At 59.5% G+C, this 25,178-nt stretch overlaps 12 protein-coding genes across 12 annotated transcripts, besides 1 other annotated feature; 7 read left to right on the top strand and 5 right to left on the bottom strand.

Moving 5' to 3' along the window:
• Positions 1-1,396: 1,396 nt before the first annotated feature.
• Positions 1,397-3,526, top strand: CYME_CMN177C (arginine--tRNA ligase; the record flags this gene model as incomplete). The annotated part of the gene is made up of 1 exon (XM_005537261.1): positions 1,397-3,526. The coding sequence occupies one exon, from the start codon at positions 1,397-1,399 to the stop codon at positions 3,524-3,526; it is 2,130 nt and encodes a 709-aa protein (XP_005537318.1).
• Positions 3,527-4,110: 584 nt separating this feature from the next.
• CYME_CMN176C (histone H3) lies at positions 4,111-4,521 on the bottom strand (the record flags this gene model as incomplete). The annotated part of the gene is made up of 1 exon (XM_005537260.1): positions 4,111-4,521. The coding sequence occupies one exon, from the start codon at positions 4,519-4,521 to the stop codon at positions 4,111-4,113; it is 411 nt and encodes a 136-aa protein (XP_005537317.1).
• Positions 4,522-5,915: 1,394 nt separating this feature from the next.
• CYME_CMN175C (similar to cyclin C) lies at positions 5,916-6,914 on the top strand (the record flags this gene model as incomplete). Its single annotated transcript, XM_005537259.1, has 1 exon — positions 5,916-6,914. One exon carries the CDS (start codon positions 5,916-5,918, stop codon positions 6,912-6,914), a length of 999 nt encoding a protein of 332 aa, XP_005537316.1.
• Positions 6,915-7,146: 232 nt separating this feature from the next.
• Positions 7,147-7,782, bottom strand: CYME_CMN174C (histone H2A; the record flags this gene model as incomplete). The annotated part of the gene is made up of 1 exon (XM_005537258.1): positions 7,147-7,782. The coding sequence occupies one exon, from the start codon at positions 7,780-7,782 to the stop codon at positions 7,147-7,149; it is 636 nt and encodes a 211-aa protein (XP_005537315.1).
• A 1,400-nt stretch (positions 7,783-9,182) lies between these two features.
• On the top strand, positions 9,183-9,539 carry CYME_CMN173C (histone H2B; the record flags this gene model as incomplete). The annotated part of the gene is made up of 1 exon (XM_005537257.1): positions 9,183-9,539. One exon carries the CDS (start codon positions 9,183-9,185, stop codon positions 9,537-9,539), a length of 357 nt encoding a protein of 118 aa, XP_005537314.1.
• A 2-nt stretch (positions 9,540-9,541) lies between these two features.
• Positions 9,542-10,619: a sequence feature (possible transcribed region).
• Positions 10,280-10,678, top strand: CYME_CMN171C (hypothetical protein; the record flags this gene model as incomplete). Its single annotated transcript, XM_005537256.1, has 1 exon — positions 10,280-10,678. One exon carries the CDS (start codon positions 10,280-10,282, stop codon positions 10,676-10,678), a length of 399 nt encoding a protein of 132 aa, XP_005537313.1.
• Positions 10,679-11,290: 612 nt separating this feature from the next.
• On the bottom strand, positions 11,291-11,701 carry CYME_CMN345C (histone H3; the record flags this gene model as incomplete). The annotated part of the gene is made up of 1 exon (XM_005537255.1): positions 11,291-11,701. The coding sequence occupies one exon, from the start codon at positions 11,699-11,701 to the stop codon at positions 11,291-11,293; it is 411 nt and encodes a 136-aa protein (XP_005537312.1).
• Positions 11,702-14,373: 2,672 nt separating this feature from the next.
• On the top strand, positions 14,374-14,685 carry CYME_CMN166C (histone H4; the record flags this gene model as incomplete). The annotated part of the gene is made up of 1 exon (XM_005537254.1): positions 14,374-14,685. One exon carries the CDS (start codon positions 14,374-14,376, stop codon positions 14,683-14,685), a length of 312 nt encoding a protein of 103 aa, XP_005537311.1.
• Positions 14,686-14,877: 192 nt separating this feature from the next.
• CYME_CMN167C (RIO-like serine/threonine protein kinase) lies at positions 14,878-16,407 on the bottom strand (the record flags this gene model as incomplete). The annotated part of the gene is made up of 1 exon (XM_005537253.1): positions 14,878-16,407. The coding sequence occupies one exon, from the start codon at positions 16,405-16,407 to the stop codon at positions 14,878-14,880; it is 1,530 nt and encodes a 509-aa protein (XP_005537310.1).
• Positions 16,408-17,102: 695 nt separating this feature from the next.
• On the top strand, positions 17,103-17,891 carry CYME_CMN148C (40S ribosomal protein S3; the record flags this gene model as incomplete). The annotated part of the gene is made up of 1 exon (XM_005537252.1): positions 17,103-17,891. The coding sequence occupies one exon, from the start codon at positions 17,103-17,105 to the stop codon at positions 17,889-17,891; it is 789 nt and encodes a 262-aa protein (XP_005537309.1).
• A 2,536-nt stretch (positions 17,892-20,427) lies between these two features.
• On the top strand, positions 20,428-21,702 carry CYME_CMN344C (MYB-related protein; the record flags this gene model as incomplete). The annotated part of the gene is made up of 1 exon (XM_005537251.1): positions 20,428-21,702. One exon carries the CDS (start codon positions 20,428-20,430, stop codon positions 21,700-21,702), a length of 1,275 nt encoding a protein of 424 aa, XP_005537308.1.
• Positions 21,703-22,622: 920 nt separating this feature from the next.
• On the bottom strand, positions 22,623-23,087 carry CYME_CMN147C (actin depolymerizing factor; the record flags this gene model as incomplete). The annotated part of the gene is made up of 1 exon (XM_005537250.1): positions 22,623-23,087. One exon carries the CDS (start codon positions 23,085-23,087, stop codon positions 22,623-22,625), a length of 465 nt encoding a protein of 154 aa, XP_005537307.1.
• Positions 23,088-25,178: the final 2,091 nt, after the last annotated feature.

Genomic DNA, 25,178 nt, shown 5'->3' with positions numbered 1-25,178 from the left:
GCGCGGGCTCCTACTGCGTACACCGGAGCCTACTGCTCATGCTTCCATTTACAACGAGAGCGGCACGTCGTCACCAGAAACGACTGCAGTGTTGCGGGCCCTTTGTTTCTTCGGAGCGCCCGGCCGATGGACGCGACCGTATCGAAACCTGTTTGGCCCCAGTACCGACGCCGACCCTCCGAGCTAGTCTATGGGTCGAAAGCGTCAGTGAAAGAGAACTGCGATCCAGTGACGAGGGTAACGCATGGCGTTGGCGGGAATCCAAGCCGCTGAAGCTTGCTAACATTTGCCGGATTATCCGTTCTCTATGCATGACCCTACAGAGGAAAACTCGTGACCTGCGCACACCAGCACTTTTCAGGTGTTTACAATGGTTTTGCGCCAGAGCTTCCCGGAATGACGCCAGTTAGGCAGTAGACGCTCCTCAGAAGGCGGCAGCAAGCAGGGGATTGCCTAAGTGATTTCCGACGGCCGGTGCAGCCGGGTTAGCGAGCCCATAGCGCATTACGCAGGAGACCGCGGATGCAGCAACACTTGCACACATTCTATAAACGCTGATGAAAATCTATCAGCCTAGCCAGTAGGGTATCAAACGGATATACGGAATCTATACTCGTTGATCACAATCTATCAGCCTAGCCAGTAGGGCATCAAACGGATATACGGAATCTATACTCATTGATCACAATCTATCAGCCTAGCTAGTAGGGCATCAAACGGATATACGGAATCTATACTCATTGATCACAATCTATCAGCCTAGCCAGTAGGGTATCAAACGGATATACGGAATCTATACTCGTTGATCACAATCTATCAGCCTAGCCAGTAAGGTATCAAACGAATATACGGAATCTATACTCATTGATCACAATCTATCAGCCTAGCCAGTAGGGCATCAAACGGATATACGGAATCTATACTCGTTGATCACAATCTATCAGCCCAGCGAGTCGGGTATCAAACGGATATACGGAATCTATACTCGTTGATCACAATCTATCAGCCTAGCCAGTAGGGCATCGAACGGATATACGGAATCTATACTCGTTGATCACAATCTATCAGCCTAGCCAGTAGGTTATCAAACCGATATACGGAATCTATCACTTACATATGCAATCTATCGTCATTGATCCCCATCTATCGGTCAAGCAAGTAATCGATGAAAGAAACTGCTCGAGGAGGCATCGCCCTGAGATCGACGGCGACAGTGCAGTTGCGCTGGCCGGTGGCCGTCGACTTGTACCGCCGACGTACGTCGCTGCACGGGCGCTGTGAAGCCACGACTTGTGAGACGTTCGCGTGCAAGCACCTTATCCGAAAGAGACCAGCAGCGGAACAGACGTTTAACCGGAACGCGTGTACGCTTGGTGAAGCATCGGCAGATCTGTGCATGCAACGCACGCTTGGGTTTGCCTGTGAAGCTACTCGAGCGTCAGCACGGCGACATCCGACAAGTCTTTATTGCAGAGGGAGAGCTGCTTCTGTTTGTTATCGTCATAGCGGGCTGAGGTCGCTGATCAGTGCTCGAGCCGGGCGCAGGACTCTGGATCAGTGCTTTGGTGTCGGTGCGCGCGGTGGGCCGTTTCGAAAGCAGGTGCGACGTCTAGAAGGTCCCGTCAACCTGCGCATGGCGCGAGAGGTGAAGCATTCCGCCGGTTTGGCGGGGATGGCGCCAGACGCCCCAGCCGAGTCGTACCGCTTGGGGCCGTTAGAGTATCTGCGGCGTAGCGTTATTGAGGTCCTTTCTAAGGAGTACGGGGATGCGCTCCCCGAGGTTGTCGATCCGATGGTCGTCTTTTCGTCGCGTCCGGAGTTTGGTGACTTCCAGTGCAATGTCGCCATGAGTCTCGCGCGACAACTCAAAAGCAAACCGCGAGACGTTGCGGAGCGTCTGCGGGTCGGCCTAGAGCAGAAAGTTGCGGGCATGTGCGCGACCCCACTGGAGGTGGCGGGCCCGGGCTTTGTGAACTTTCGGCTGAGCGATGGCTACCTGGCCTCTGTCATACGACAGATGATGAGCGACCCGCGTGGTAAGCTCAACGTTCCTGAGCCGCCGAAACTGCAGCGTATCGTCGTGGACTTTTCTTCGCCGAATATTGCGAAGGAAATGCATGTGGGGCATCTCCGAAGTACGATTATCGGGGACACGTTGTGCCGGGTGCTGGAATACCTGGGCCACACGGTGATACGCTTGAACCATGTTGGCGACTGGGGCACGCAGTTCGGGATGTTGATCGCGTACCTCGCAGAGGTGGCCCCCGAAGCGCTCACCGGAGAGCGTCCACCGGACCTCGGGGACCTTGTAGCATTTTATAAGCAGGCGAAAAAGCGTTTCGACGAAGACCCAGTCTTCCAGAATGCGGCACGAGCTCAAGTCACGAAGCTGCAGTCCGGTGACGAGGCGTCGTTGCGGGCGTGGCGCCTCCTTTGCGAGCTTTCGCGCCGGGAGTTTGAAAAAATATACCAGCTTCTCGATGTGCAGCTGACGGAACGTGGCGAGTCCTTCTACAACCCATATCTGCCCGATGTGATTGAACGCCTCGAGCGAAAAGGACTGGTGCAGGTCGACCAGGGCGCATTGTGCGTGTTCCTGGAGGGCTTCAAGAATCGGGATGGCTCTCCGCAGCCGCTCATCGTTCGGAAGAGCGACGGTGGCTACATGTACTCGACAACGGACCTGGCGGCAATTCTATACCGCGTCCAGGAGGATCGTGCGCAGCGAATTCTCTATGTAACGGATGCGGGACAGGCGACGCATTTCGCTCAGGTTTTCCAGGTCGCTCGTCGAGCGGGGTTCTTCGACCCCGCGGAAGTCTCGCTGGAGCATGTCCCCTTTGGCCTCGTTCTCGGGGACGACGGCAAGAAGTTCAAGACCCGATCCGGAGACACGGTGCGTCTGATGGACCTGCTCGAGCGAGCTATCGAGCTGGCACGTCACGATCTCGAGCAGCGAATCGCTGAGCAGCCGGGACGCACAGAGTCGCCCGAGTACCTAGAGCGGGCAGCGCGGGCTATCGGTATTGGGGCTGTCAAGTATGCGGACCTACGCACAACACGTACAGCGGATTACCGATTCAGCTACGAGAAGATGCTCTCGCTGAACGGGAATACAGCTCCGTATATGATGTATGTCTTCACGCGCGTGAGCGGGATAGCGCGGAAAGCCGCCGGCCTCCCAGCAGACGCGGAGGTGTGCATGCAGGAGCTGGTTGCGAACTGTGCCTCAGAGCAGCAGTTATTGCTGTGCGTCACGGAGCCTGCTGAGGGGGCCCTCGCACGGCAGCTGCTCCGCTTCCCGTACGTTCTGCTGGACCTGGAGCGGGAGCTTATGCCGCACGTGCTCTGCGAGTATCTGTTCGAGCTCTCGCAACGCTTCAATCAGTTCTACGAGCACTGCCCTGTTCTGGGTGCGGAGGACGACTCGGTGCGGCATTCGCGGCTTGCGCTCTGTGCGCTGACTGGATACGTCGTGGAATCTGGCCTGCGCCTCCTCGGCATTGAAGTGCTTCCTCGGTTGTGAGTGCAGCTTAGACTGGCATCCGAGCGCCGACGGACACGGAGGGTGCTGCGGTGCCTGTGCTGGCAAAGGCGCTGGACAAGAAGCGCCTGTCGAGGTTGGTGATGATGATGATGATGGTGCTCTGCGACGCGTTCGCTTGCAGGTGACTGTCAGCGCCCGCGCTGAGGCGCCTCGAAGGCGCGGCCCTGACCTAGGAGACGCCCCAGCGTGGGGCTCTCTCAGCCGCACAGGTTGCAGCATATCCCGTGCTGGTATCCTGGCACAGGCATGTTGCTGCGCTAGCTGTTTTCCTCCTTCTTGATTTGCGGATCGCGTAAACGGACTCTGTAGGACAAGCGAACGCGTTACTTTGGGGTACTTGATCGGGTGCTAGTCCCTGTGAGGGACGCAAGGGCAGACGCCCACCCCGTCCTGAGGCCACATATCCTTGCCATAGGCGGCTAACGGACCATTCACTGCCAGATAATGCCTGAGCTCCAGTTACTTCCGCTGCTGGGGCCACGTCGCGGTCTCCATTCCCGAGCCAGATCAACAACGCTTCTATCTAGACAGCTCGGCGGCACCAGTTGTGAGCAAGCACCGCCTTAAGCCCGTTCACCACGGATGCGGCGTGCCAGCTGGATATCCTTCGGCATAATCGTCACACGCTTCGCGTGAATCGCGCACAGGTTCGTATCCTCAAACAGGTTCACGAGGTAGGCCTCGGCAGCCTCCTGCAGCGCCAGCACCGCAGACGACTGGAAGCGCAGGTCCGTCTTGAAGTCCTGCGCTATCTCTCGCACCAGGCGCTGGAAAGGAAGCTTCCGGATAAGCAGCTCCGTAGACTTTTGGTAGCGCCGGATCTCGCGAAGCGCCACCGTACCGGGGCGGTAACGGTGCGGCTTCTTCACACCGCCCACAGACGGTGCCGACTTGCGTGCAGCCTTGGTTGCCAGCTGCTTCCGAGGCGCCTTGCCACCGGTCGACTTGCGAGCAGTTTGTTTCGTGCGCGCCATACTAGTCAGAGAGCTTTGGTCGAGAGCTAAGTCACCCAGCAAGAACGTCGAGAGCGTGCACTATGGCGTCGTGTAACGGTGGCAACGAGGACGATGACGCTATGAGCGGTTCGTTTACAAGAGAGCGACGCCTCCTGGGTGCGGAGTTCTGGTGCCGGGCGCCTCACAAGCGAACGGCGATGTACAAGCACTCATAGTATGGGGGTCTGCGCATCCTCGCGGGAATGAAACAGAACGTATCCAGGAACTCGGGTGTGTAGACGCTCACGTTAGGGTCTTTTTCTATGTTCATCTATACCATCCTTTGCGGACTTGAAGACGAGTGTTTCATTTTCCACGCTCTTTTATTCGGCTGAAAAATAAGGCGGTCTCTACTTTCAATGTAGCTCTGTTGGCAGCAGTCGAGGGATGTTGACGGTAGCGTTCACGTCCCGACATCGCTGCTTCCGGGCGTTATTGACGCATTTCGTGCGTGGATGGATTCTGTGATCTGCGCTTCGCTCGCGCTTTTCATCTTTCTTGTAAACAGCCCGGTGTGTGCTTCGAAGCAGTCATACTTGGTTGTGGTTTGGTGTTCCCACCGGTCGATACGGCGCAAAATTCACCGCCTCCTCCTCCTCCTCCATCACAAAGGCAGGGCTTTTTAGCGCGTGAACACTTGTTTCATCGCTCGCATCATGCCCTGGACGAGTACAGGGGGCTCCAATCGATACCCCCTTCCGCATTGAGGTGTTCTGGGCTGTAGTCAGTGATCGTGGGCTTCTTCTAAGCGATCCTCTCAGCGAGTGCTCTATTCGCTGCGTGCGTAAGCGCAGAGCGCTCGATTCGAGAGAAGAATGATGGATTGCAATGCTGTCCGTGGTAAAACAGGTACCGTACGTAAAATTCAGATTGGGGAACAGGTCAGGAAACTTCGATCCGTCTACCCACATTTCGTGTAAAGCGGAGACGCACCCTGTACCGGTAGCGATCGCTGCGATGACTCAAGTCCGACTTCAGCAGCCTTCTGCCTTCTACACGAGGCGTCTCACGACGTCCCGTTAGTGGCGACGAGGCGACGCCTGCGCTTCTGACTAGCGCGTAGGCTGGGATGCGCCAGGTGCACTTGCGGGCGCACTAGGTAGGCTCGGCGCTCGACAGAACGTACGAAATGATGATGATCTCGGAAGGGACGTATACGTCATAGAACTTGAAGGTAGGATGAAGACTGATAGATACTTTTCCGATTGCTGATATCAAGCGAGCAGTCTGTACTCCGTGCTCAGTACGGAAACGTTTTATCGATCAAAGACGATGGACTGCATTGCCCGAATGGAGCATGTCGAGTGCAGCAGACCCTCCACTGAGAACGATCGCGGTAGTCGCCGGGAGTTTGCGCGTTTTCAGCTCCCGCTATGGACGTTGATACTGAAGAGGCGGACTACATCCAGAGACACAGGCTGCCGCCGAAACCGAGACCCGAAGACTGGCTGTTGGAGTGGGATGTCATTGAACGGTCTCCGCTGGGGTTAGCGTCGAACCGTGCTGTGCACGTTGCAGTTCAGCAGTTTCTGGTGGAAGTTGCGAAGCAGCTGGGGCTGGGTTCCTACGTGCGTGCAACGGCCCACGTGCTCTATATGCGGTACTATTTGTACAGCGATCACATTGTACCGGTCACGAGGGCGGAGTTAGAGCCTGGCTCTGGCCGAGGTACCAGTGAGTGGACGGCGCCGGCCGCGGTGCCTTTCGACCCATACCAGATGGCATCCGCGGCGGTTTTCCTGGCCGCCAAGGTGGAGGAGTGCCCCTGTTCTCTGAGCAAAGTGATTTATCTGAGCGTGAAGACGCGCACGCGGAACAGTAGGACGCATCCAGGGGGCCTCGAGGTCTACGAGGGCACCGAGCGCTTCGTGGAGGAGAAACAGCAGCTCTTGTTCGCTGAGCGGGCGCTTCTCCGCGCTACGCACTTTGATCTCCGCATGGATCATGCGTATCGGTATCTTGGCGCTGTACGCGACCTTTTGCAGCGATCCGACTGCATCGGAGAGTGCCCAGCCTCATGGTGGGAGCGAGTGTACGCACGAGCTTGGGCGGCGGTGACGAAGAGTTTCGGGACTGTGGGCTGCTTGCATTTCCGAGGCCGAGACCTAGCAGCTGCGGCGATGGCCCTCGAGGCTGTGGATACCGCAGCCCCTGAGCGGGTGGACGAGGCTGGGCTCGAGGCACTCGAACGGTGGGCAGGTTGGGAGGTTCTCGGGAGACACGAGCACCCCGATGTGAAACGCCACCCATACCAAATCCTGAGTTTGGAGCATGTTCCTCTTTGCGATTATGGCCTCGGTATCAGCCGCGAGGAGGCTATCGAAGCGATCAGGAGGGGCGTCATTCGTCGGGTCTATGAACAGCATACGTAGCAGCGCGTCTGGAACTGGGAGCCCTGCTCGATGCGATGCATTCGTGTCGCAGGGCTGGCGGAGACGCACACCGTCGAATCCTCTTTGGTATCAATCTGAGGCCGTATACTTGGAGCGATTCAAACCGTGCGATAGATGCGGAGCGGGAAACGCGACGACGAACATGCACGGCGGTGACCAGGGACTCGGACGCTGGACGCAGGAAACAAATCGGGTTAAGCAGAACACCAGTTTACTCGCCTTTGGCTTTCTTCTTCGGGAGAAGCACTGCGTGGATATTCGGCAACACGCCGCCAGACGCAATGGTCACGTCCGCCAGGAGCTTGTTCAGCTCCTCGTCGTTGCGGATCGCCAGCTGGATATGACGCGGGATGATGCGCGTCTTCTTGTTGTCGCGCGCAGCGTTGCCCGCCAGCTCGAGAACCTCGGCGGTCAGGTACTCCATGACTGCAGCGAGGTAGACGGGCGCGCCAGCGCCGATGCGCTCCGCGTACCCGCCGTCTCGCAGGTACCGGTGGACGCGCCCCACCGGAAACTGCAAACCTGCTTTGCTGGAGCGTGACTTTGCCTTGCCCTTGGGCGCCATGGTGCTGAAAGCTTCGAGAGAGAACGCGAGAGACCGACCGCGAGAGAAACAGCAGCCGCAGCGGTATACCCGTCGACGGCAGAGAAGTGAGACGAGAGCAGGAGCGACACAGAGCGCTGTGTCACACGGTATCAGTCGCGAGTACGAGAACGCCAAGTGTTGCAGCAGTGGTTGCGAGCGGCACAGGCGCGCCGTACCGTGGTGGCGTCTGCTGCGGGAGCCAGGGGCACGCGTTTGTTCGCGATCCGCGGCGGCTGCGCGCGATGCGCAGGTGTCGATCATGGATCGCCATCGCGCTGGAATACCGGACTGGCACCTGGTACAGAGCGGGTGATCGAGCGATCTGGCGATCTGGCGATCGGGCGATCTACGCGGCGACACCGCGCATCGCTGCCCTGCTTCAGTCTTCGTACATCGTGTACGATCTGGCGATCTGGCGAACGACCCTGCAGCGCTATGTTTTGCTCGTGCAAGCGAATCGCTGGGATGCGTCACTCCTCGTACATCGTCTTCGATCGTCCGATCGACTGTGCGATGCTGCGTGGCTGCTGGTGCCGGCAACTCGCCCCTGCGCCATTCGTGGTCCTTCGTCAGCGATCGGGCGACCTCGCAATGGATTCGGCCAGCTCTACTGTTTCCCGGTACTAGAGACTCGCTCCTTCACCATACATCATCCTTCGTCAGCGATCGGGCGACCTCGCAATCGATTCGGCCAGCTCTACTGTTTCCCGGTACTAGAGACTCGCCCCTGCGCCATTCGTGGTCCTTCGTCAGCGATCGGGCGACCTCGCAATCGATTCGGCCAGCTCTACTGTTTCCCGGTACTAGAGACTCGCCCCTGCGCCATTCGTGGTCCTTCGTCAGCGATCGGGCGACCTCGCAATCGATTCTGTAGCTCTGCTGTTTTCCGGTACTAGAGACTCGCCCCTGCGCCATTCGTCGGCCTTCGTCAGCGATCGGGCGACCGCATGATTCAGTCTTAGGCATTGACGATGGCGCAGCACGGAGCGGGCAGGCGATAGATCTTGCTTCGCAGCCATTCTTGCAGATCACCCGGTGTCGCGCGGTCGCCAATGGCAGTGATCGGCACTGCTTTCGCACCCGATCCTCCGATGCCTCGTGAGCACTCGGGCACGCGATACCGTGCCCTCATCCGGCGCAGGTCCGCGAGTCCAGCGATCTGAAGGGCTGTCGGCAAGCGGACACTCCCGCCGGGGACCACGAGCTGATTCTTGAACGCGCGCAGGTCCGCGAGTCTCTCGATCTGCTGACAAGCGCGCTTGCGATCACGCGATCGCTGTGCTACATTCCGTGCGCACGGATCGCGCCGCTGCGCGTCCGCACCGCGCGCCAGAGATGTGCGCCGGCAGCGCGAGCACCGCCGATCGCGGCGGCTCAGATCGCGCGCGCCAGCCGATCGCGATCCGCCCTTGCCGAACGTGCGTACGCGTGCCATCCGCAGCGCCGGATGCGCAGGTGCCTCTGGGCGCTTGGCAGGCAGCGCGCCCCCGCTCTTCCGCCTTGGCGCTGTGTTACACGGTACACGCGGGTCTGCCTCGACAAGTGCCTGGCCTGTGTGCGTCTTTGTGTCCCTGCCCGCGTGTGTTTGCGCGTGCCCAGCTGTTGTTGCTCTGTAACCGTGAGCGCTATCGCTCGAGTGTGTCTGACTGCGAACCCGAGACATGGCTATGAAAGGGAAGACTGTTGCGAAGAAGGTGGCGAAGGCGCCCGCTAGTATCGACAAGAAGAAGCGCAAGCGCCTCGAGACGTACAGCATCTACATCTACAAGGTTCTGAAGCAGGTGCACCCGGACACGGGCATCAGCTCGAAGGCGATGTCTATTATGAACTCTTTTGTGAACGACCTGTTCGAGCGGATTGCGTCGGAGGCGAGCAAGCTTGCGCAGTACAATAAGACGAAGACGCTGACGTCGCGGGAGATCCAGACTGCAGTGCGCCTGCTGCTGCCGGGCGAGCTTGCGAAGCACGCCGTCTCCGAGGGCACCAAGGCTGTCACCAAATACACCTCAAGCCAGTAAAACGTTTACGTCGCCTGTGCATGTCTCGACTGCTGGGTGCGCTCCTGGCGGGCCGGCTGCCCGTACCAGTCCGAGTACCGGTATCCGCGTCGCTTCCAGCGTCCATGGTTCTTTGCTGCCCGTGCCGGTCCGAGTACCGGTATCCGCGTCGCTTCCAGCATCCATGGTTCTTTGCTGCAGGTTCCGGTTCGAGTACCGGTATCCGCGTCGCTTGCAGCGTCCACTCTTCTCTGCTGCCCGTACCAGTCCGAGGCCCGGTACCTATCAGAGGGTGCTGCTGATGGTGGCTGCACAGGGGCAGCGTCAGCTCACAGTTCAAGCCGCCCACTTGCAGTGCATAGCCCACTGTCGATGCCGGTGCCGCGCTCGAGGAGATACCTCCACACGCCCTTTGCGCTTTTTTGTTCCAGACACTGCAAGGTCCATGCACGCCACGGCGGCTGCCCCGCGCACGAGCGCGAAATGTCGTAGCGACCTCTACTGGATGCATCGCGGATACCCGCTCGCACGACCAGTGGAAGCATCAGTGATGGGGGGCGGGCGCTGCACGGCCCGTCCAACGCTTCTTCGCTGCTTCCATACACCCATCCCGTGCTCTGTGACCGCAACTTGGGTATTTCAGCGGGCGCTGGCGGTGTATGAACAGCGTTCCGAGTACAAATCAAGACTGGCGGCAGCGGATGCGCTTGAACCTAGAGACGACGTGACATTCTGCTTCGCACGCTGCCTCTTTAAAGGGTATGGCAGCTTGTCATTTCTATAAAATGTCCCTGCTACTATTCAGCGCTGACGTCACTAGTGCGGGATGGGACCTGTCGGTGAGCGTCGGTGCCGGAGCGTGCTGTTTCGCAGACGTAGCTCGTCGTGAAACAGGGAGCTCAGGCGCTTATCCCGTGTCTCGTTCCGAGAATCTGCCGCTGTACTTGAACAAAAGCCGGTGCACCTGGCATCTTCCGCGACACCCTGCCCAGCGACCCCGAGCAGCAGTGCTTGCGCACTACAGCTCTACAGCGGGAAACCGGTACTCGGCAGCTGCGTTTGCACGATATTTTAGAGACCAGAGCGACAGCCTCTTCCACAAGACTGAGTGCACAGAGACGCGTACTTCCGTTCCTCCATTCCGACAGAGGGCGCTTTGAAGCGCCTCGCCGTGTACAAGCACCGGAAGCTCCGTTTCCTATGTGGATTGCCAGACGCACGGCAGCGACGCACTTCACGGACGTAGATGTAGATGGATACAGGCCTGTTTAGCGGGCAAAGTGTGAAAAAGACGCAATGTATGTCGGTTCATATAGACGCGTGCAGCGTCCGGGACTCCAAGGGATGTTCCTGCAGTGCAATGATTGCAAATAGCAGTCGACATTTACGATACGAATCAGTGGACAAGCGCAAGGCAAGCCGCCGAGTGCGCAGAGTCGTGACCTACCACACAGCGGTGGTGCGCTTACACAAACATAAACACTTGTCGAGGTTTACAAGTCCGCCCAAATAGACGCCCCTGGGCGCGTTCCACGTAGACGACGGGCGCGTCAGCCGCGCACCAGTACCGCAGGCGGACCCAGGCGCCTCCAAAGTCACACATATGCGCTCGGGTGTGTAGCGTGTCAAGAGCGACGCAAGCTTTACGGAGAGAGTTGATGCAGTGCTCGCACACTGCAGGCGAGGCCGCGAGCGCCAACGAGCGCGACGCTCGTCGGCACCCACAGGACGCTGCACCCGCTCGGCGGCACCAGTTGTGAGCAAGCACCGCCTTAAGCCCGTTCACCACGGATGCGGCGTGCCAGCTGGATATCCTTCGGCATAATCGTCACACGCTTCGCGTGAATCGCGCACAGGTTCGTATCCTCAAACAGGTTCACGAGGTAGGCCTCGGCAGCCTCCTGCAGCGCCAGCACCGCAGACGACTGGAAGCGCAGGTCCGTCTTGAAGTCCTGCGCTATCTCTCGCACCAGGCGCTGGAAAGGAAGCTTCCGGATAAGCAGCTCCGTAGACTTTTGGTAGCGCCGGATCTCGCGAAGCGCCACCGTACCGGGGCGGTAACGGTGCGGCTTCTTTACACCGCCCACAGACGGTGCCGACTTGCGTGCAGCCTTGGTTGCCAGCTGCTTCCGAGGCGCCTTGCCACCGGTCGACTTGCGAGCAGTTTGTTTCGTGCGCGCCATACTAGTCAGAGAGCTTTGGTCGAGAGCTAAGTCACCCAGCAAGAACGTCGAGAGCGCTGCGACTCGATCGACAACGGCAAACGGAATCGTCGTGGCAGATGTAGTCGGCGGCGCCCGTAGGCCGCGCCATTGGCGCTGCGGCCGCTGGCGCATGATCAGGCGTCAACGGAGGAGATGGTGCCGATCGCCCGCGTGCGGGTGGTGAGTGCGATCGGCGAGACGCGTGCGCGCCACCAGCGGGGTGCACGCGTGAGCGATCTTGCGATGCGGGCGATCTTGGTGCTTCAGCGATCTCGCATGCCTCGGTAGTGGATCGCGCGCCGTCTCCGGCGACGAGACCAGGAGACGCCCGGTGCAGATCAGAAAGTTCAGCTGGCGCCGACGATAGGCTCATCACCCGACTAGTGTATATCGATAGATCGGTCTGGCATGCATTTGGAGCGATGAGCCGAAGATACGCACAGTGCAGATCAGAAAGTACAGCTACTGTTGACAGTAGTCTCATCACCCGACTAGTGTGTATCGATAGATCGGTCTGGCATGCATTTGGAGCGATGAGCCGAAGATACGCTCAGTGCAGATCAGAAAGTACAGCTACTGTTGACAGTAGTCTCATCACCCGACTAGTGTATATCGATAGATCGGTCTGGCATGCATTTGGAGCGATGAGCCGAAGATACGCTCAGTGCAGATCAGAAAGTACAGCTACTGCTGACAGTAGTCTCATCACCCGACTAGTGTATATCGATAGATCGGTCTAGCATGCATTTGGAGCGATGAGCCGAAGATACGCTCAGTGCAGATCAGAAAGTACAGCTGGCGCCGACGATAGTCTCATCACCCGACTAGTGTATATCGATAGATCGGTCTGGCATGCATTTGGAGCGATGAGCCGAAGATACGCTCAGTGCAGATCAGAAAGTACAGCTACTGCTGACAGTAGTCTCATCACCCGGATGGTGCATGGCGATACATCGGTCTCGCGTGCATCACTGCTGAGGACATACCTGTGAGTCTCCCAAAGTCCGGGAGCGCCCGCTGAGGAGACGACATCGCGGGGCTGGGTTCCGGCGAAAATGCGTCTCGCGGAAGATTCCAGTCCTTCTCTGCGAGCTTGCAGCGGAGAGAGCGCACGCGATATCACGGCTCCAACGACGGGCAGCTTACCGCAAGCTTTCAAGGGTGCAGCATGGGCTTTACGACAACAGGTGTCATAGCATCAGCGATGCGGAATGCGAGATTGGCGGGATCCGATCGGCAGCGCCGCCTCCCACATATCCGGCTTGATGACCGGCGGGCCGCGAGCGGTACATGTGCTTCGTAAATGGACACTCTGACGCCTCGTGGAATGGAGTCTGCTCAGCAGCATGGTGGGTAAACGAATGGGCGATTCACAGGTTCCGCTCAGCACTGATGCGAGCAGTGTGATGACAGACTGGACAATGTGCGTGCCCCAGCCAGCACTGCTCTATATGGTGCAACGCCGCTCGACGAGTGTCGCCCTCCGATTCCGACCGGTCTATGCTGCATTCCCGAATGCACCACTGAAACGACCCCAAGCGCCACTGATCTATGCTCCATATCACCGATACCACCACCGCAAGCTTCCGATCAGCCGTGCTGAACGCGTCATGCCCGATCCACCGACGCAGAGGTGCCCGGCGCCAGTCCTGCTTCCCGCGTTACCTAGTCGTCGGGCGGCGAGCTCCGGTTGGCTCCTGGGCCTGCGGCATCACCGCCCTGACGAGCGCCATGCGCCAGCATCCACCGCTGCCGGGCACCGCTCCGGACAGCTGCGCGCACGAGACCACGAGCGCCACGGCGGCGCCAGATACACCGCTGCCGGGCACCGCTCCGGACAGCTGCGCGCACGAGACCACGAGCGCCACGGCGGCGCCAGATACACCAGCCGCCGCCCAGCGCCGCGATCGAGCAATGCGCGCACAGGGCGCCCGTGCGCCGACGTGCTCATCGGATCGCGCGCTCCGTTTCAATGCGCCGCACCGATGACGCGCGCGCGCGCCAACTGGCGCGCACGATCCGCGCACCAGCCGGCGCCAGATCGCGCCACCCGCCGGTCCCACGATCACAGCCTCGCGCTCCGTGTTCGAAACCGATCACACACGCACCAAGCAGCGCGTACCGGCTCGCGGCACGCAACGCACACCATCACCCGGAACACCCGCCGCACGCACCGCCAGCGCAGCGCTCAACGCGAACAAGCGCGCTGCCGGCGCTGCAGCAGGGCCCCGGCGCCGGTCGCACACAGGCGTCACCTCCGGCAAGCCTTGGCGCTCTCCGCCCCGCATAGAGTCCCCAGGTACTCGCAGCGATCAACCACCGGCCAGAGGCGCGCATCCGAGTTTGCGTGCATCCCCGGCCTGTGTCTGAACCCGTCTCTCCCGCTCTCTCTGTGTGCGAGCTGCTTGTGAGCGTGTGTCTCTGTGTGTGTGCGTGCGCGCTACCCGCAGCATTTCGTCTGTGACGTTCGTGTACCGCCGCCGTGCGCATCGCGTGCTTGCGTCTGTGCGTGCGTTCTCGTTTACGATTCTCTTCGCGCGTGTGCTTGCGTTTGCGTTCTCGTTTACGCGCGCGCACGTCTACGGTTGAGCCTGTGTTTGCTCTTCTTCTGCGTGTTTGTTTGCTTGTGAGCTAGCTTATCTTTTGAAACAATGTCAGGTCGTGGCAAGGGCGGCAAGGGTCTCGGGAAGGGCGGTGCGAAGCGCCACCGCAAGATTCTGCGCGACAACATCCAGGGTATTACGAAGCCTGCTATCCGGCGTCTGGCGCGCCGCGGCGGTGTGAAGCGCATCTCCGGCCTCATCTACGAGGAGACGCGGAACGTTCTGAAGGTATTTCTGGAGTCGGTGATCCGCGACGCGGTGACGTATACGGAGCACGGCCGGCGCAAGACGGTGACCGCGATGGACGTCGTGTACGCGCTGAAGCGCCAGGGCCGTACGCTCTACGGCTTTGGTGGCTAAGCGTTGTGCTCGCTGCAACCGAGTACGTAAAGACCACTTACACTGTGCGGCAAATAATCCCCAGTACATCCGCTACCGTCCTGCTTCCGGTAGAGAGCCTTTCACAGGCTCGCGCAGTTCACCTGAACTTTGCATGGAGAAAAGTTCTCCAAGTCCGCAACAGTCGGGCGCGCCGCGTGCTGGGCGGCCCCCTCAACTCCAGTCTGTGGTGGGTATCGCGCGCCGCGCAGCTCGGGGGTGTGCCTTACCAAGTCGCGTTGCTTCGCGGAGCAACAGTTTCCGGTGGCATCGTGCATGCTCCGCTTGGAGCTGCCTCGATATGGCGCGAGTATCGAACTTGCGCTCGACTCCAGCTGAGCGCGCACTCGCAACGCCAACGTCAGCCTCTGTAACGGAAGCAGCTCGCCCATGCCAGCCCTCTCGCAGGGGGGCGCTCGCCTCGTCTGCACTGCCGTTCGCTGCACTAAACCGAGTTGGGTCCCGTGCTTCGCGCAGACCTGACCAAACCGACGCACTAGCGCACTCAGAAATGTAAGGCGCATTCCCGAGAGTCCTCATGTGTGCCAGACTTGCCAGCTGCGACACCGCGTTCGCGAGCTGCTTGCCACAGATCGTGGCCTCGTCCGATCCAGCGGTGTCGGGGCGTGACGCGGCCTCTGCCCCGGAATCCGCTTGTCGCCATAGACTCAAGGTCGCGTTCGAAGCATCAGTGACGTCCTCAGCGCGCGCGGTCACTAAATGCTCGCTGACGGAGCTTGCTTCCGCGAGTAGGCCGCGTTCGATGCAGAGCGGCAACCCAAACCGGTTGTAAAAGAAGCTGACTAGGCTGCGCCGATCGCGCTCCAGCATCTCCAGCGCGTCTCGATGCCCGAGTGGCACCATTTGCGGAAAGTCGATCACAGTGATCTGTTCCGTCTCACAGTCGACCAGGACGTTAAATTCATTCAAGTCGCCGTGGACCAGGCCAAGCTCAGTCAGGCGCTCCTGAAACTCCCAGATTCGTTCGAAGACTGCTCTGGGATCACGCAGCGATCGAGCGTGGCTGAGCGGCAGCGCACCCTGTACAAGCCGCTGGACGACGCAGTGGCGATTCGCATCGATAGGCTCCGGCACCGGCAGGCCCTGTCCATACAGAAACACTAGAGCTTCGTACTCCCGCTGGGCCGCAAGTCGGCTCAGATACAGCCAGTTCGCTACGACCCGTCTGTCGCTCGACTGCGACGTAAACCTAACAATATTCCCATCGAGCCGGTCTGCGGGGACGCCCTCGCTTGCGCGTTCGCTCTCGGATACACCCTCCACAGTCGGTAACAAGCGTCCTGAGCTCCCCGCTGCAACGTCGGAAGTCGCTTCCTCGGGCACAAACGGCGTCCGTTCACAGTAACCTCGCTTCGTTCGCGCCCGCCGGAAGCTCGTCCGGCCCAAACGGTGAACCTTCAGCACAAACAGCTCCGAGCCATCCACGCCGCCGAGAACCTCGTGCACGTCACTCTCCTTGCCCGTTCCGATGAGCCCGCCCACAGAGCAGACGCTCGAGCGCTCCCGCAGCGCGCGCAGCGCCAAGTAGTCATACCCTAGCGGAGTCAGCCGGTACGACTCGTACGGACGCGACTCGTGGTGAACGAGCTTGTGCCGAAGGAGTACCTGCAGCGCCCGACGTGCACCACGGTTTCCCGAGAGCGCTCCAACAAGCTCCACGGGCACACGCTCGTGGTTCCGCATACCCAGCTCCACGGCCGTTAAAGTGCGAAGCTCGCCATCCGTGAGATGACGAAGCTGCGATGCGTCGAGATGCATCGACCGCTACACAACGAGCACGCCCCGCACAGTCGCAACGTTTGTCAATGTATATCTGTTGGAACACACAGTGTAGGCACGTCCCGCACAATAGCAACGCCAGCCAAAGCAACTCCACACGACTATACTGCAAGGACGCTCCAGGCGCAGGGGCTTCGGCATACAGGCGTCGACGTCAATGCTCGAGCGCATTGCCCAATGGCATCAATAGGTCACACGTGACATCGTGCGCGGCGCTGCACGGCGCGGCGCTGCACGGCACGGCGCTGCACGGCGCGGCACGGCGCTGCACGGCACGGCAATGCCATCAACGCCTGCCCGCATCGCATGGCCTGCACGCGTGCACGCATCCCGTGCGCACGCATTCGTCGCCGCACTGCCGCGTCGCGCCGCGCTGTACAGGCTCTACGAAGCTCAGTTCGTTACCTGAGCGCTTCTCACCGTCGTGACAGACTCGGTTTGCTTGTTTGTTGGCGAATCAGCGCTTGTAGGTGCGCAACTGAGACGGTGTGCGACCTTGTGGTGCTGGGTGTAGCTTCCTGCACGCTGTCGCTCTCTTGCTTCGTTCCTGTGCTTTTTTGAGGTTCTCTGCGTAAGCGCGTGAGGGTGCTGCTTTAATCATGGAGGCTGGTCGTAGACAGGTTTCTTGGAAGCGCAAGTTTGTTGCGGACGGCGTTTTCTTCGCGGAGCTGTCTGAGCTGCTCACGCGTGAGCTGGCGGAGGACGGGTACGCTGGCGTTGAGGTGCGCGTGACACCTCGAGGCCACGAGGTCATTATCCGAGCGACACGGACGCAGACTGTGCTCGGCGAGAAGGGCCGGCGCATTCGTGAGCTGACTGCGCTTGTTGAGAAACGCTTTGGCTTTCCGGAGAACCAGGTGTCGCTGTTTGTCGAGCGCGTGCCGAACAGAGGTCTGTGCGCGATGGCACAGGCCGAGTCTCTGCGGTACAAACTGCTGGGCGGGCTCGCTGTGCGACGTGCGGCGTACGGCGTGCTTCGCTTTGTGATGGAGTCTGGGGCCAAGGGCTGCGAAGTGCAAATCTCCGGGAAGCTCCGGGCGCAGCGGGCAAAGACCATGAAGTTCATGGACGGGTACATGATCTCGACGGGGCAACCGAAACTCGACTTTATCGACCGCGCCGTGCGGCACGTGCTCTTGCGGCAAGGCGTACTCGGGATCAAGGTGAAGATCATGTTGCCGCACGATCCGACAGGCCGTCAGGGCCCGCGGAAGCCGCTTCCGGACTCGATCGTTATTCTGGAGCCGAAGGAGGAAGACACGCTCGGCAAGGTTGTTGCGACACACACGACATACGGCCCGGCGGCTATGCCGGCAGCACCCGTGGGTGTGGCGCCTGGTGTCATGGGTGGAGCGCCTGTTATCGGTGTCGGAGCGGCGCGACCGTGAGCGGTCAGGCGCGATACAAGGTAGCTGTTCATTTTAGGGGCACGTTGCCGAGCTCCGCCGGATCTTTTCCAATGGGCTCGTGCAGAGGCCTTTTCTACGGCGAGTTCTACGCTCATGTCGCTGTCGTCTTCGATGCCTCTGAGGCATGTGTTCCCCTCGTGTTTTGCGCTGCATTGGATGCAGTGCTCTACCCTGATGCGACGTGCATTAAGCGGTGCCCGCCGCGCGGGAGACCCGACCAGAGTTGAACGGGACCGGAAACCTAAACGCTGAGCTATCTGTGTTGCCTCTTCGAGTGGTGACGGGTGCCTGTTCCAGGCGTCTGTCTTCTTCGAAGCCTCGCGCTGATCCATCTCGGGTACTGTATTCGACAATTTCTGGAGCGACAGGCGTTCTCGTCTCCAAGCTGGGGTGCAGTGCTCGTCCAGATGCTCGCCAAACACGATAGAGCATGCCTGCTTGCCAGCGCGCACTGGAGCACGTCAGCGCACTGGAGCGCATACGCTACTCGAGCTGGCGAAGGCGCTCGTCCGAGTCTCAGCCGCTCCTTCGTGAGCGCTGACACGGGTCAGCACAAGTCCCAGGCGCACAGCGCAGTCGTATTCCTGGACGGTGCGCTTCCTGTGGACCCAGCCGGTGGTTGCAGCGTCGATTCCCGAACAAGCAGCCCAGCGGTTTCGTCCAGGGGGAATGGCGCGGCATGTCGAGAGCTCTGTGCCGGGCCTGCTCGAAGCACTTCGTTCGCGCGGACACTCGTGTGTGTATGGGGTAGAGTCATTGAACCCAAATAGGGATCACAGCATCCGTGGCAGCATGGACGATCGCTCGAGCCGGCTGCCTACCTTCACCACGTCGATGCCCGCAGCGGGCAGACTGTCGTCTGGAACTAGAAGCCGAGGGCGCGCATGACTGGTGCTTGCCAGTCAGAGGTCGTCGGACATTGTATCCTCAGTGCCCACACATGATCGAGTGAGTCGAACACCAGTAGCATGGAGCGCTTTCGCTATCCAAGGACGCGAACGCAGCTGCTCGAGTCGGAGCGCCCGCGACTCCCAACTGTAAATAAACTCCACGGCAAACTATTCGACAGCGCCGCATGAGACTCTGGACGACCCCGGGCAGAGGCTTTCTCTGTTCAGACGTTAGGAATAGTATTAGCATATGCGCAAACCAGCATGATCAGGTCGCAATACGCAGTTTGTGAGCAGGAGCAATTCCCGTGATATACACACTGTGTCCCCGACGTCCTATGACTCTTGGCTGTCTACACGGGAGACTCTTCGTACCGCTCGGCGGGAGCAATTCCGGTGATATTCACACCGTATCCCCGACGTCCTATGACTCAACGTTATCCATGCGGGAGGCTCTTCGTACCGCTCGACGGGAGCAATTTCGGTGATATACACACTGTGTCCCCGACGTCCTATGACTCTTAGCTGTCTACTCGGGAGACTCTTCGTACCGCTCGGCGGGAGCAATTCCGGTGATATACACACCGTATCCCCGACGTCCTATGACTCAACGTTATCCATGCGGGAGACTCTTCGTACCGCCCTGTGGCAGTGAGTTCGGCAATATGCACCCAGGGCGCGCAGTGTCCCGCCTACACACGTCTCAGGCGGTCTTGGTGCTCAGAGGATCCCCGTTCGTCACCAGGTGCCTCCAAGAAAGTGCCACGCCCACGAAACGGCAGAAAGTGCGCAGGAGTGAAACCGTCCTGCAACCGAAGCGCGCACGCTGCCTAGAAGGCCCGGCCTACACGCGACGGAGCAGCGCCCTAACCGTCGCCGAACCGACGAGCCTCTGCCTCGGGGGATATCGCAGCGTGAGAGGTCCAGCAATGGGAAACGCCCTCGGATGTTCCGCCTACAGCCGCCACAGCGGCTTCGCAGCAGCGCTCCTACGGATACGACCCCGAGGCGACCCTTGTGGCAGACGCTGCTCAAAATTCAACCCCAGCTAAAGCCGAACGTACCGCGGCTGGCAACAGAAGCCTCAGCAAACGCTGCTCCGCAGCTGGCCGGCAGGGTGCCGCGTTGCGTTGGAGCGGCCGCTCGAACCGCCGAACTTTGCGCGTTGCTTTGGCTGTGCGCGGATATCGCTGGCGAGTCGCACTGAGACTCTCACCGGTGGTGGTTGACGCCATCCAAAAGAATCGGTGTGCGGGAACCAGTGGCTCTGTTTGCAGCGGTATACGTTGTGCTTTCTGGTAGCCAGCTTGCGATAGGGCTTGCAGAGCCTGGGATACGTGTCCGGGACTCGCGACGTGCACTGTAGGAGCTCGTGGTGGCTGCAGCGTGTCGAAAGGAGACTCTATCGTTGTGGCGACTGGTGCGAGTCGGAAAATCTTCTCTCGTGACGGACCTGGTCGCACACTTGCTTGCTTTTTGGTGCTCTTGCTCAGAGTCGCGCAAAGCTTCGTGCAGCTCAGTGCAGGCGCGTGGACTCGGTCACAGTTTGGTGCTGTAGTTCGCAGGTTGGTGTAAGCACTTCAAACGGCGCACAATTGGCTAAAAGTAGGGAACAATAGAGCGGGATGTGGCCATCAGTATCGGAGGAAACAACAGGATGCGGCTCGTCTGGGACTCGTCTAACGCCAGTGACGCGCCGACCGCGCAAGCCGTACCGCCTCATGAAGCCACGCGAAGCGTGGACAGCGGAGGAGCACGAGCTATTCGTGGAGGCGCTGCGGCTGTATGAGCGGGATTGGAAGCGCATTGAGCAGCACATAGGGACGAAGACGGTTGTACAGATCCGGTCGCATGCACAGAAGTATTTTCTGAAACTGCAGAAGAGCGATCAGAGCGCGTGGATTCCCCCAGCGCGCAAGCGACGAACTGCGGGCGGCGGCAGCAGCGCCGCCAGCACCGAGGCAAGTGACGGCGGAGCGGCCTCCAGCACGGGTTCGCGACCCGAGACGCGCGCAACTGCGGCAACCGTCGACAAGGCACCAGTACGCACCACAAACGAATCGGACAGCGCCCTTTCGCCTCAAGAACGGACCCTATTGAGACCGCACGCCGCGGAGGATGTGTCTAGCGTGTCTGCTTCGGGCGGAGGCGCAAACTTCTCAACCAGCGCATCGCTAGCGCATGCGGCAGCGCGCGATCGAGGCTGGCGCTGGGCATTGGCGGGAAACGCACGCATACGCGCAGCATCAGCGGACACGTGTGCCCACGCATCGCCACTGGACAGCGTGGCGCTGGACGCAACACCAGCAGCACCAGCAGCACCAGCAGCACCAGCAGCACCAGCAGCACCAGCAGCACCAGCAGCACCAGCAGCACCAGCAGCACCAGCGGAATGTGGTGCTGGAAGTGGTGGAGGCGCAAACGGTGTGCGCGCACTGAAGCGGCGGCTGCCGAACGTATCGCTGAAGGGCGTGCCGGACGCGGCACCTGCGGGAATCGCTGAGCTGCACCGGGGTGCATCGCATGCGGATGCGCTGGGCTCGGCAGCTAACTTTCGGGCTATCTACGGCTTTTTGGCATACTTGCTGATGCCATACGAGGAGACTGGTGGCGAGAGCGCTCGGCATTCGGATCTGTGTGTGAACGCTAGCTGGAGTGATGCGCAAGCCGCAGAGGCTGGCACTGGGCCGCCTTTGGGCCGGGATCTACGCGGATGCGCTGAATCCCGCAAGGACTGGCGTGAACGCTACCGATCTCTGAGCGCTCTGGAGCAGGACATCGTGCGGCAGATGCTGAGGCGTCTGTGTAGCAATTTGTTGGACCGGCGGTTTGTGGAGGGCGCTCTCCGCAGATTCCGGGAGGCTGCCCTCGAGGAGAACGCCTTGGCGATGCGGAGATAGTGTTGCCCCGTGTGTGGGCGCACAAAACCGGGGGTTTATAGAGCACCGGCGCCGAATGGACTGGTTTTGGGGCGCTCGGCTCGCCTGTTGCTAAACATTGGTGGTGACATGGGTGGCCGGGCACGTGGTACCCCTGGCGGTTGCCGCTGACTGAACGGCTTGTTGGCCGCTCTTGTCGCAGTCGATGCACAGCGGAGAGCAATTTGGCAGGTGTTGTCGCGACTGCACCGCGGGGGTCAATGCTTGCAGTGCTTGCAGTGCTTGCGTACATTTCCAGCCTGGATAGAGCCGGTGAAAGTGGCTGCTGCTGGGGGCTCGGGCACACTGGCCCCCGAGGGGCCGCGAGCTGCCGACGCCACGGCGTGTCCGCGCGGGCCTTCCTGTAGCGTTCGTAGCGCCCCAGGAGGCGCTGTTTTCCTCAGTGTTCTCAGAGCACCGGTGCGTGCCAGTGAGGTACGCTCACCAGCCCAAGGGAGTGCACCCGGACGCCCAGTCTGATGCAGCTTGGGCAAGGACGCCTATGGCGGATCGTTTAGAGGCGATACTCGGTCGTACGGGCGGCCTGAGCGTGCGCACTTGGAAAAACTGACGCGCTCAAGTTGGTACCGCGCGTGCGTTGTTGGTAACGTGGACATTCTGCAAGATGCTCGTACAGTGCATAGAAGCCATTTTTACGTTATTGCGGATTCGCTGCGGGCGAAGCCGGTGATGTCGCCGAGATTGTGCCGGGAAGAGCCAGAGCGAGCCCTACGTTACCAAGCTATCGCAAGGGGGCTGCGAGGTCACTGCAGAGCGCTCGGCGCCGACATGAGGCCAGCGCGCAACAGCAGGAGCGGCTGCCTGTGAAAGAGCGAACGCGCCGGGGCCCAGAGAGTCGGACAGGCGCCGCCACAGCCGTCAGCGTTTCTGGCGAAACCCGCCTAGCGCGCGGATGACGCGAGGCGCACCTGCGACTCGACCCATGCATACTCGAGTTCCTCCTCGTCGGTCGCCTGCACCTCCTTTTGGACACCGTCGAGAACTGCGACGATCGCTTGCCTCGAAGAAGTGTAAACCATCTTTGACCGGATCGGTGCGCTAGCGGGGGACCAGAGCAAGAAAATTATTTTGTTCTTCTTTCCCGTCTCCGCAGTATCGAACTCAAAGTCGTAGACCGCGTACCGGCAATCGTCCCGGGGTAGGTACTTGTCACTCGTAAACTCCTTCCAATCTTCCACGGCGCTCCGACCAGTGATGTTCGACGACGGCAGAACGCGGTCCACTATAATCGTACGAAGGTCAGGCGACACTCGGTAAATAACCGCTCGGTACTGGCGCGGACACGCACGGATAAGGGTCAAAAGCTCCGCAGAGCACGCTGGATCAACCGAAACCCCAGACGCCATCTCTCTCAGCAACACCAAAAAGCCCACAAGTGTTCGAGCGAGGTCCCTACAGGTAACCGCGAACAACACCGCTCACCGAGATGGGCGCAAGGCGTACTCGCCGCGAGCGTCGAGGCTGCAGTTGAAAGCAAAACGCTTTGCGCCGGCGCCTACGGCGGGAATCTGGTGGCGTGTCCTCGGCGATCATCGCGCAACGGCGGCTGCTTTGCATTTTTTTCCATAGACAAAACGTTTCCATAGGCCAGCGTTCGCCGATTATGCGCATTTTTCTCTTCTCACCTTTTTTGCGTGTTTTTTCCTGTGTGCGGTGAAATATCCACCAAACCCGCTACCTCCAAGTTACATTACCTATACTTCTTCTCGGATATTCTGGTCGTTTCATACGTCCTATCGTGTGTGCCTGGCACCTGTCGAGAGCATCCGCAATGGCGCCTATAGCGCCGGTGCGGTCGCTGCACGGAGACAGAACGGCGTCGCCGTACCGCACGGGGGGCGTCGGCTCGAGGCGGCTGCTTGCAGTGCGCGCTGCGATCAAGCGCACATTCGGGGAAGGCTGACTTGTATAGAAGTTTTATCCGTGAGAATGAATTCGCAATGCCGCGTCTGGAGCCAGTGCAGAGTACTCGACAGACACGACACCTGTAGACTGGGATGTTATCACGAGTCGTTTCGGAAAAGTCTGGTCAGTAAGCAGTGGAACGCACGTCTGCGAATTGGAGACGTAGTCGATACCCATCTTGTCGAGAATGAAATCGCGCGTTCGAGAATCCCTGGTTCGACTGAGCAGTGCTTGTGCATAACGCAGTCCAGACTAGAATGGAACGGATCCAATGAAACAACCCGGATATACTTTTTCGAGTTTGGGTCTCTTTCGATTGTCATGCGCATCAGCCTGTGCGGGATTTTTCTGCGACTGGATCCTTCTCCTCTCTCCTATATCTGGAATGAAATGCGCCAGTCTATCCTGTTTCTCCAGGACTGCTGCCAGCGTTCGAGTGATTCTGGCGGTGGCGTTTAGGACCTGATTTTGCCGCCTCTGGCTCATGTCGACGAGTTTCGTGCGCATGTACGAGTCGCGATCGACGCATCGCTTCCCGTTTGCATATAGGTTTTATAAGGCCTCGGTGCGGATGCCGTATCGGCGACAAGTAAATTCGTTCAGACGGTTCGGTATGGGCACCACCAGCACCACCAGCACCAGACCTCCTCCTCATCCGCTGCCGAGCGCTGCTTCGTAGTGGGTGAACGCTTGCTTCGTGGCCTGCTACATGCCCTCGATCCGTGCAGAGCGCACCACTCGATGCGCTTCTCGATTTCCGCACCCGGTGCCGTGTGAATCGATTCCGAGATTCTTCTGGGGATCGTTCTGCGAGTTTGCTGTCTTTTGCATGCGCAACCGCAGGGTGCGCTATTAGCTAGAGGATTTCCAGCGTGCGATGTTGTATGCGATGAAGGAAACACCGCGGGGAAAACTCATTCTGGAGATGCTGTCGAAAGCTTTCGATCCGTCTACGCTCCCTCCGTGGAAAACGGTGGTGCATTCCCTCCTTGAAACGGTCGCTTCGATGACTCGACTCCGAGTCCAATGCAGTTCTTTATGCGAATAGAAGTGACGGGAGCCTCCGGCACCAGCTCCTTTGAGAGATACCATGCTGCTCTCGAATGTCGTATCGGAGGTAGCGACGACGAAAGAGCGATTTGCGTCTCGAGCGCAATGGATTATAGACCTAAAAAATTCAATGTACGCTCGACATGAGCTTGTGAGGAGCTTGTGCGTCGTCGGGAATTCATCCGCGCCAATCCAAAGGCGCGAATTGCTGGGTCTATGATTCTCGTTCCAACGGAACGACCGAGAACTTCAAGAGTGTGCCTTTTAAATTTAATATACCCGGGCAAAGAGCAACCACAGAGGCCTGTACGCATGCACTGGATATCGATATCGGTTCGATTGCGAACTCCTGCTCCAGAGCGTCACGAAGCATCCTCACTCAAGGAACGCTACGAGTTCCATGAGTGGGCCATCGAAAGAGCCTTCCGGAAACACGACAAAAATTCATCAAACTAGGTATCCATCCGTAAGCTCGTGTTGCC

This window comes from Cyanidioschyzon merolae, chromosome 14, assembly GCF_000091205.1.
Source record: "Cyanidioschyzon merolae strain 10D DNA, chromosome 14, complete genome".
NCBI classification, from domain to species: Eukaryota; Rhodophyta; class Bangiophyceae; order Cyanidiales; family Cyanidiaceae; genus Cyanidioschyzon; species Cyanidioschyzon merolae.
This window is presented reverse-complemented; position numbering and strand designations above follow the sequence as displayed.